The sequence below is a fragment of the Octopus bimaculoides genome, chromosome 10, assembly GCF_001194135.2.
Source record: "Octopus bimaculoides isolate UCB-OBI-ISO-001 chromosome 10, ASM119413v2, whole genome shotgun sequence".
In the NCBI taxonomy this organism is placed as follows: domain Eukaryota; kingdom Metazoa; phylum Mollusca; class Cephalopoda; order Octopoda; family Octopodidae; genus Octopus; species Octopus bimaculoides.
In genome coordinates this window covers 92,458,481-92,469,743 of record NC_068990.1, presented here as the reverse complement: position 1 = coordinate 92,469,743, position 11,263 = coordinate 92,458,481, and the positions used below count along the sequence as shown (strand labels likewise).

The window sequence follows — 11,263 nt, the reverse complement described above, 5'->3', positions numbered from 1 at the left end:
TAATAATAATAATAATAATAATAATAATAATAATAATAATAATAATAATAATAATAATAATAATTGAAGTTCAAAAGATAGTGCTCATGGGAACTGCCCATATCCTACGTAAAATACTGTCTATGTGATCTCAAATTTTAAAGCAAACACATAATTTTCTTATGGTTTCTTAAACATTCACTTGAACAAAACTGTACAAATCCAAATATATGGTACCCTAGGCATAACACCTACATGAACTTCTAACTTGTTGTCTCTTGAGGTCTCTGGGTGAGACTTGGATCCAACTTGTACAAATGCAAAACAAAAGTCAAACATAAAATAATAATAATAATAATAATAATAATAATAATAATAATACTTTGGCATGTTTTCTACTGCTGGATTCCCTTCCCAATGCTGGTCACTTTACAGTGTGTACTGGGTATTTTTCATGGCACCAGAGCAAGTGAGCTAGCCATACAGCTTGCAACTCTACAAACTCCAAAAGAGACGGCTTTATGCTAGGAGATGCAAGATTAAAGTATGAGAAGACAAGCCATTGCAGAACCAGTTTCTTGTAGTAGAGGAGATATATGGCTCCTCAGATTTTAGAAAAGACGGCAGTGAAGGAATCGGTATTGAGCAGGGAAGAGGTAAAATAGTGGTGATGAGGTGTTTGTGTGGACCCTGGAGTTACAAGTTAAAGGAAGTGAATACAAATGTGTCATATACATATGAAACAGTTGGTTGTTTGGTGATGAAAGCAGAAAATAAGGAATCTTACATCTTGAACCAAGGTATCCAAAGGCATTCTTAACAGAACATCAACAGCCAAGCTACGGAGCATCATAGGTTTTTCACTTTTGATGATATCAATAAGTATTGGTAAGCTTTCTGGATCTCCAAAGTTTCTCAAAAGTTTCAAAGGAAGTACTTTGTCTTGAGAAGTTTCCAGCAAGCCTAAGAAATACTGGAAAAAGAAGGTGAAAACATTACAGGTGATAAACAGTAATTAATAATTTTTATTTTTTTCTACTCTAGGCACAAAGCCCAAAATTTTAGGGGGGGAGGGCAGTCGATTAGATTGACCCCAGTATGCAACTGGTACTTCATTTATTGACCCCTGAAAGGATGAAAGGCAAAGTTGACCTTGGTGGAATTTGAACTCAGAATGTAAAGACAGACGAAATACTGCTAAGCATTTCGCCAGGCATGCTAACGTTTCTGCCAGCTCACCACCTTACAGTAATTAATAATAAAATTAATAATAAAACAGAGAGAGAGAGAGAGAGAGAGAGAGAGAGAGAGAGAGAGAGAGAGAGAGAGAGAGAGAGAGAGAGAGAGAGAGAGAGAGAGAGAGAGAGAGAGAGAGAAAGGGAGTAATGATAAAACAAATGTGAAAGATGGTTACTCACAGACAGCATTTCTTTCCTAGTTTCATTGTGTTGTCTGATTTCCTCTTTGATTTGCTTCAGAAGTATTTCAACTCCATGTGGTACATGTGGGAACTCAGCAACAGTAGAATTCAATAAGCCACTCTCATGTTTGTATTTCAGCCTCAGCTTTTTACATATCTTAATACATTTATGAGCATAGCTACTGAGGGCCAGATAGGCAGAGGTTTTCAGAGTTTTTTTCTCAGCAGGAATCTCGGTTGCCAGTTGCTACAATGATAAATTTTATGAAGAGAACCAGTCAGAAAAATTTCTCTAGAAAAAAAATAACTCAATTTTTTTTTTTATGATTGATTTTGGAATACATTTTTACATTGAAACAAACTGATGTCTGAACATCAGAGAGAATGGGAGTTATTCTATGTCCTTTCTTATTTGAAAAACCATATTATCCTCATTATTGTCAACATCATTTAATATCCATCTTTTGCATGGTTCAACAAAAGCAACAAAGTCAAAAGACTACATCAAGCTACATCAGCATCCCCAGTTTTAGAAGGGTTTACTCCCCACAACAAAATTAGTGAGGGTACAACATGAACATTTATCTAAATCAATATAGTTGGTAGCTATCTTATATGCGAATGTGTAAAAGTAAAACATCAGGGAATTTACTACAAGGTTGATTCTATGTTTGCGATTATACTGAAGAAATATTTTAGAAGGATTAGAAAGAGCTACTCAACCATAGTATAGTTATACATACCTTCATAATGTTGAATGTTTCTTTATCGAAAGTTTGATGTTCAGCATACCAGGTTAGAAGTAAAGGTTTCTGTTCAAGTACATCAACATTAACTATCTTCAAGACTTTTCTGATAACTTCACTGTCAACAGCTGGGATGATGTCCCACAATAGCAGCCTGAAAGAAATAAAATTACATCAGATAAACAGAACAATATTTAATATCCATCACCCGTCTTGTTGGATAACCAGAAGAAATATTGAACACGATATTTAATTAAAAATGTTAAATGAAAACAAGTGTAAAATTTTATCAACATCTTTGGTCAGTATGTGATTGCATTTGGCACTATTAAAATCACAACACTACATGCTATCAGGTTGAGTAAGTAATGTTTTGAACCATGAAGAATTTGTACTGGATTTTTGCAGTTTTGAATTTTTTTAAACATTTTTTTTTTTTTTTTGCAATTGTCTGATAACACAGACATAGACTTACCCAAATGCATCAATAAATTAACATTGATATTTTTTTCACCATTGTTACAATCATTACTGCAGAAACATATTGCCATTTAATTGCCAAAATGAACAAAAAACTGCTATTCCTCCATTCCAGACTGGTCAACAGAAGCGGGGCCAATCATTTTTCATGACAATGTTTGACTACATGTTTCACTAATGATGTTCCAGAAGTTGAGGAAACTTGGCTGCAAAGTTCTTCCCCACCCAGCTTATTCCCCAGACTTTTCTCCTACCAACTACCACTTTTTCCAGCACCTTGATCGTTTCCTGCAAGAGAGGATTTAAAAAGTCAAACCGATGCTGAAAGTGCATTCAAAGAGTTCATCAGCTCCAGAACACCAGATTTTTATGTTACCAAAATAAATAAACTTGTAACTCGTTAGCAAAAATGTGTTGATTGTAATGGTACTTACTTTAATGAATAAAATTTCTGCATTGTTGAAATATATTGTGAGGAATTTCATGTTTCAAAACGTTGGTTACTTTTTACTCAGCCTGATTTTATAGCTACCAATTCTAACTATTATAACCATTAACTGTCTCTTGCAAGAGATTCCAGTTTGTATGAATCTACAATCTAGAAGAATCACACCCCAACTATCTTTGAATGTTCCCTTGTTGATGTCTGATGGCTTTAAAGAATATAGGGTTTGATGCTGACATCACCTGACTTCACCAAAATGAACAGAAGGAAAAAAACTGAATAAAAAGGAATAAAATCTTACAAGTTCTGACGATCATTTGCATATTTTTTTATCAATTCATCCAATTTCTCCTGATCAGCACATTTCAGAAGGTTCTTGATTTCATAAATGATGTAAGCAAGACTTGAATTGCTTTCCCTGTAGGCTCTAATCAGATCATCAACCTACAAAACAGATAAATCAACATCAGAAAACAATCTTGTGTTGTTAAATGATCATTACTGTTAGCATTCCTCTTTATTACACTATGGCCTCAATTTAAGTTTTCATCTGGATTTTGTGTGTGTGTGTGTGTGTGTGTGTGTATAGCAGTGCGTGTGTACCAAACTCTCTCACAAGGCACTTAGGTTAGTCGACCTGAAGCTATAGTAAAGGCACTTCTTCCAGATGCTATGCAGAGGGGGTTGACACCATGGTTGTCAAGCAAACATTTTAATATATATATCATCATCATCATCATTATCATTTAACATCCGTTGTCCACGCTGGCATGGGTTGGACAGTTTGAGTGGGGCTGGTAAGCTGGAAGGCTGCACCAGACTCCAGTCTGATTTGGCATGGTTTTCTATGGTCGGATGCCCTTCCTAACATGCCAACCACTCCGAGAGTGCAATGGGTGCTTTTACATGCTACTGGCATGGGTGCCATCTGCATGACGCACAGACGTGTTTATTTCAAAAGATTGGAAATGAATGTCCTCACATGTACAAAACTGACATTCTTTTTAAAACCACCATTTGGTGTCAAGACAAGGAGATACATATCCACTCGCACATATAATTATTTAAGGTTGAATCTTATGGCTGGATGGCCTTCCTGTTGCCAACCTTTGCCTGTTTTTCAAATAAAGGAAATTTTTATTGCATAGGTTTTTGTAAGTAGAGGCAACTGTTTGTAATGCTAACCAGGAATGTAAACATAATATCATCATTCACTAAGATGGTGACAAAGTCATGGAATCACAACGCCCACGTACACATCCACACACATACTCTTTCTTTCTCTCTCTCTCTCTCTCTCTCACACACACAGAGCCAATTACATGCAACAACAGAACTACGTCAACCAATCAGATCACTGAATGAAATCGAGGCTGAAGTGTTCTTACATGTTTAACATATTGAGCTGTTGGGAGCATGTTTTCACATCTTAATGGTACTTCAGCAATCAACTCAACTCCTGTCGATGCTGTTAGGTTATTAGGTGCTGGTCTGCTAGAAATCTCAGAGGAACGACGAAGTAAGGATTGGCTGCAAAAGAAAGAATAGAAAAAAAAAATGACAAAATATATAAGAAATGTCTAAATATTGAAAACCTTTATCAGATATAAATTTTGGTCACAAGTATGGAGAAGATATGAGCAGAACTGTGGGCTCTGAATGGTGGAGGACCACAGTTCTTGAGTTCAGTCAGTTTCGTCTACCCTGGTATACTAAACGTCAACCATACCACCTTCTATAATCAGTTAAACTACCAAGGTATACTGAATATAAAAATCGTGTCCTTCTGTACTCAGTTAGATCAACCCAGGTACATAGTTTATATAACATTGTTTTCAAGGCACAGAATGTCATCTAGAAAAATTAGATGGTTAGCAAGAGATGCACCAGAAAGTGGAACAACCACAGCCTCAAGAAAACAGTGAAAAATGAATGGATTTAAAAATGTGAGAGAAATCCATAAAAGAATGAATCATGGTCCAGTTTGTAATTACAGCTTCAAGACCCAGGGGACAACGGCTGATTACACAGCACCAAACTACTTGTCAAGTGGTTTGCTTGGAATGTCTAGTGGTGATCCACAGTGTTGATTTCTGATGAGAGCAGATTTTGGTTTGGGTTTCGTCATGTGCCTGTGTTGAACAAACATGTTTTCTCTGGGTCTAAGTCAACACAGTGGTCTACCAAAACAGTCTTGGAGAACTGCATGATTCCATCAGCAAACAGACTGCATTTGGTAATGGAGAATTTTATTTTTATTCCAGTAGAATTCAGCACCTGCACACAGTGCTGAAACAGTCACTGCTTGGTTTGTGTGTCCTTGTCCATTCCTAGAGAAACAAACCAACATACAAACATTTACACACACACACTTACAAATGTACTGTTGACTACTTACATAAACTGGACACTGATTTGGCCATCACGTTTCATTGTTGGGGTATCATAGAGAATACTGTAAACAGAGGCACGTTCAATGATTGTTTCATTTTGCTTCTTATAAGTCATATACTTCACTGTAACCACATCATTCTTGGTGTCATTCTGTAACAAAGGTTTTCACACAAAACAAATAAATATCAGAAAACTAATCAAACAAACTGGAGGGAACTCAATGAAATAGAAATTTTAAAAGGTAACTAATTAAATATGTTATAATTGGAGTCGTTTTGGTTAACAATCTTTTAGAAATTTTCACAGAAGTATGACATTATTATTTGCTGTTCATCTTTTCAGAGTTGATAAAATGGGTACCAGCTGAGAACTGGGGTTGATGTAGTCAACTGACCCCCTCCTCTAACATTTCAAGCCTTGTGCTTTTAATAGAAAGGATTATCATTATTATTATTATTTATTGTCTTTGCACAGCTTCTAACGCTGAAGATGTACTGTGATGTCAGCTCTTCACTACCATTGAACTAAGGTAACACCCCTTATTTTTCGAGCACCATCTGGAGTATCCAAGTGGTTCCAAGCAGTGCTGCTTTCTGCAAGTGCTCCACCCTTATTGCAGCCCTTGTTTGTTCCATGTACTTCTCAAGATTTTTATTCATTGTTCCAGGGCTCCGACAATTATTGCTACTACTACTACCTTTTTCAGCGATCACAACTGCTTAACCTCCCTTATTATTATTATTATTATTATTATTATTATTATTATTATTCAGTAGTTTTATTTTTATAACGTGCTTTCACTTCACTACCGAGCGCAGCTCTGTGCGCCTTGGGTATGTGCTGTGGTTTGCTGTGGTGCTCTTACGTTTACTGTATTGAAAGTGTTTTGCGTAGAATGTGTGCAGTACCCAGTAGTGCAATTTTCTGTATGTTATATATATTTGTAAGTCCTGCTATTTTTGTTATGTATTTGTCTGAATTATTATTATTATTATTATTATTATTATTATTATTATTATTATTATTATTACTATTATTATTATTATTATTATTACTATTATTAGAGCTGTGGGCTGGCAGAGTCATTCAAGTATTGGACAAAATGCCATGCAGTATCTTTTCTGACTCTTTACATTCTGCTTTCAAATCCTGATGAAGTAGTCTTGGTTTTCATCCTTTAGGAATTGGTAAAATAAAATATCAATCTGCAGCGACAATGTATATATTGTCAAACAATTTGATATCAACAATATATATATATATATGACTTAATAGATTTGTCGCTGTTTAGTTATGTATTTAGGAGTTGGTTGTAATTTACTTATTGAATTTATTTACCGATACGGTTGTACATTGGGTAAATTTGTTTGAAAGTTGTGGTTTCTTTGTTCCCAAACAACACTTATTTTAGTGCTGTTGACACCGCCGGATTGAATGGTACTGTCCAAGTGTCGAAACCATAAGGATATCCGTGGGGCAGCTGATGATGGATGTATGTTGGATTGTTGGTATGGCTGTGGAATAGTATTATAACACATCCTTTTGATATATATATAAAGAGGAGTAGACAGGTAATCAATATAGAACTAGGGCTGGTCTCAGAGAACACCTCCATATTCTGTCATCAAATTCAACACAGGCTTTCATTTCTTCTCATTGAAATAAAAGGTGAACCAACAAAATAATATACAGAACACAAGAAAGGATAAGGGACCTACCCTGATTTTCTCAAGAAGTGGTTTCAATTCAGTGTTTTTCTTCAGTGGAGTACCAATACATTTCTTCAAGTTGATCCTCTTAACGACTTCTTGACATAGTGTAGAAGTATTGCAGGGTGAATAGATGTAAGTTGTCTCACAGAAACCCAACACACTGGCCTGAAGAGCAGAGGACATTTATAGAATTTACTGGATTTTATTAAAACACTAGCTGGCCCCATGCCGTCAAAAATGATGGCTAATTGTAGTATTTTATATATAAATAAGGGACAAAATAAGGTAGATAATAGTCACAGATACACACATTCACATACTTCCCTTGTATTCTGTATGTCTTAACACTTGTGAACATTCTTACAGAATCAAAAGACAAGACAGCACTCATGACTTTCAAAAACATCTTTTCCATGCTCAGAATTGCTGAAACATGGAATAAACTACCTGCATCAGTTGTTAGCTATCAAAACACCACATCCTTCAAAATACCAATGCTTCCTGAAATTCACCTGATGCTTTCCAACCCCATTTTATTATTTTTTTAAAGACTTAGTCACTGTTTATTTCCTGTGCATATTCTACATACTGTTCATACAGTTTTGGTTATCATTTCTGAAGAATCGCAATTCACCTCAGCACTGGAAACAATAAGTTCATTATTTACATTATTTACATTATTTACATTTGACGAATATTTGTTCTCATCTTGTTTGTTAACACGTTTCGGCTGATATACCCTCCAAGCCTTCGTCAGGTGTCTTGGGGAAATTTCGAAGCTGGGTTCTCATTCCTAAGGTATTATTCCGATGTTGTTATTATTGTTATTATAATTATTATTATTATTATTACTATTATTATTATTATTATTATTATTATTATTATTATTATTATTATTATTATTATTACTATTATTATTATTATTCAGGTCACTGCTTGGAATCGAACTCGGAATATGGTGTAGTGGCTACTAACCCTAAGATTCTAAGTTCAATTCCAGGCAGTGACCTGAATGATAATAATAATAATAATAATAATAATAACATCGGAAAAATACCTTACATCAAATGTAAATAATGTAAATAATGTACATAATACCTCATCTCTTAAATATAGAACTGTAAGTTCGTTATCGTTATACTAAATCTGCTTCATTATTCATTATAATTTATGATGGAAGAGAAAGATAATACAATTTATCCAAAAGAAAGTGTACAAACCTCATAGCGTGTTTCAGTTTGGCCTGCAGTGAAGATGGTGTGAATGGTTTCAGGGACTTGCAACACTTGAATCAAACCTCTCTTCATATTTTTGGCGATAAAATGTTCTCCAGCAAAGGTGATGTTTTCATTATGGCCAGCATTCAATCTGAAATAAATAAAAAAAAAAAGGTGTGAGTTATATTGTATTATACATCTATGTACCTCTGTGTGTGTGTGTGTGTGTTCATATGAACGTGTGTGTGTGTGTTTATATGAATGTGTGTGTGTGTGTGCATGCCTACATATATATTCATGTATACATGTATGTGTGTGTATGTGTGTGTGTGTGTGTGTGTGTGTACATATATACATATATACATATGTCTATGTATTCACATTATTGCATCTATATTTGTATGTGTATGTGGGAGATGTTATAACACAATCACATTTAACCAGTAACTCACTTGAATGATGTTGGCCTCTGCATCTCCTCCCGGATCACATCAATAAGTTTACCGCTCAAAGGATAATACAACATAGGCATGATAGGCTCATCCCTGCTTCGTTGTGAGAGGATTCTGTCATGGAACATGTTGATATGTAAGTCTTTTACCTGTACAAAACAAAGAAGACAATTCCTGTATATATACATATATATATATATATATACAAACATACATACATACACACACACATATATACAACTGTCATTTTCATAGCATTTTTCGATTGCCTTGATAACTGACAAGATGCTGGAGCAGTTTTCCGTCCCGACATCTGTCTATTATTCTGTGTACTTATACCTGTACTTTCGGCTTTCTTTGCTGTATTTCTTTATTTAACTTGCAGCATTATTTTCTGTCCCTACTTCTAACCCTTCTCAATGATAGGAGAGTATTGTAGTTCGCTTGAAGCATTGTGTATTGTTTGTAAAATATAATGTGTCATGAATAGCAGTGACTCAATCAATTCCTAGGGATATCTAAAGAAGAAATTTTTATTCCGAAATATTATATCAGACTATGGATGATTTAATTATAACAGTTATTCTAGTCCATTGTTTGTATTCTAGTGCATTGTTGTGCCATTCAAGACACATTACATTTTACTTTCTTAATGAGTTGAAATGCATCCGAGCATTGAATACATTAAGCTTATTCATACACACATGACGCATGTAGAGTAACTTAGGGCCTCAAGTCTTAGAACTCATAGGGCTGGCTACCCATATTCCATGATTTATAAAGGACCAAGATCACAGCATTCTTCCCCTGAATGGGAAACCTGTCCATTGTAAGGTTGTTCATTTACAACTGAGTGGACTGGAGAAATGTGAAATGAAGTGCTTTGCTCAAGAACTCAATGTAATGCCTGGTCCAGGAAATGAAACCATGGTCTTGTAATCATGAATGCAACACCTTAACCCACTTGGCCACATACCTTCACCAGCACGTTTACAGCATCACATAAGTTCTGATTAATCGTTATCAATGCTATTTTTTGAGGTAGGAATTAAGAAGTGTTACAATGAGAAGAATAGTTATTTACCACAGTGGTCAAAATCCCAGATCGGTTGTGGACCTCAAGCAAGGAATTAAGTTTAGCAGCGGTCCAAAAGTCGATTTTGTTGACTGAAAGTTTAACTTCGACATTGTAGTCATATTTAGTCATACGACTCTCAGGAAATAGTTGGATGCGTTCTGTAAATATTCATGAAATAGAAAGAAAACAAATATATGTATATATATATGTATGTATATTATGAACAAAAATTTAAATGGCTTGGCAGATATAATATAGCAACAAAGTTATTATCAATGTTTGACTATTATGACTCTCTCTCTCTTTCTTTTTCTCATTTTCTCTCTCTCCATCTCTCTCTCTTTTTGCATGTGTGTACATGTGCGAGTGTGTGTGTGCATGCATGTGTGCGTGTATATATATATATATATATATATATATATATATATATAAAACGAGAATGATAATATATATAATGTATTTTTAATATATTTTTAAGTGTATTTATATATTTATATATCTATATATTTTTGCACACATAATGATTTTACAACACAATATATTTTAATAACCTATCTTTTGTCTCTTGTCATTATTTTTCCTATTTTCTTATGGCTCAAAAATACTGAGCACTTCAATGTGTCTTATACACAGAGAACATGTCATCTCTTGAAAATAAACTATATATATAGTTATCAAAGCTATTATTTGAGACAGGAGATGAAAGATGGAAAGGTTGGTCGTTCCCCTAAAATTCTGTAAAAATACTTAAATATGATTCTTTCTGTATATATGCTTCTTATACAATCATGATTTTTGATGAACTTAAAATAATTATAAATTTATTTTACTGCCTATTTTGAACATTTTCATGTAAACTGTTTAAACAAAAAGTCCCTCTTAACATTTTCTTATCATTATCAAACACTGTGTAACTGTATTTTAATACAATTACGATAACCATTTTCTAACACATCAAATCTTATACAAAGCTTTACATTTTACTTTGGTTGGCATTAGGAAGGGCATCTGACTGTTGGAACCAAGCCAAATCGGACTGGGCCTGGTGCAGCTTTCTGGCTTACCACTTCCAGTTAAACCATCTAATTGGCTGTATAATAGTTTCATTTGTCATCTTGATTACATCAGCAATCAATTTGCTTTAACCTTAACTGTCCGTGTTTACATTCATCCAGTATTATTAATTTATATGAATCCATTCACATGTACCACCCTAACTCAAATTTTTTTCAGTTTCTTAGCTTCTTGTGTGCTGTATATATATATATATATATATATATATATATATACACACACACACACACACACACACGCACATTTATATATATATATATATATAT

The 11,263-nt window shown here is 34.3% G+C and overlaps 1 protein-coding gene across 1 annotated transcript in view; it reads right to left on the bottom strand.

Moving 5' to 3' along the window:
• Nucleotides 1–11,263, bottom strand: part of LOC106874592 (uncharacterized) — a 71,169-nt gene that overhangs the window by 23,783 nt on the left and 36,123 nt on the right. Inside the window, exons 2-11 of the mRNA XM_052971372.1 lie at nucleotides 9,930–10,083; nucleotides 8,846–8,994; nucleotides 8,397–8,544; nucleotides 7,183–7,341; nucleotides 5,469–5,614; nucleotides 4,459–4,600; nucleotides 3,372–3,514; nucleotides 2,143–2,299; nucleotides 1,398–1,646; nucleotides 767–952 (exon numbers count right to left, since the gene is read on the bottom strand). Coding sequence (XP_052827332.1) covers nucleotides 767–952; nucleotides 1,398–1,646; nucleotides 2,143–2,299; nucleotides 3,372–3,514; nucleotides 4,459–4,600; nucleotides 5,469–5,614; nucleotides 7,183–7,341; nucleotides 8,397–8,544; nucleotides 8,846–8,994; nucleotides 9,930–10,083 — 1,633 coding nt within the window. The remainder of the gene's footprint in view (nucleotides 1–766; nucleotides 953–1,397; nucleotides 1,647–2,142; nucleotides 2,300–3,371; nucleotides 3,515–4,458; nucleotides 4,601–5,468; nucleotides 5,615–7,182; nucleotides 7,342–8,396; nucleotides 8,545–8,845; nucleotides 8,995–9,929; nucleotides 10,084–11,263) is intronic.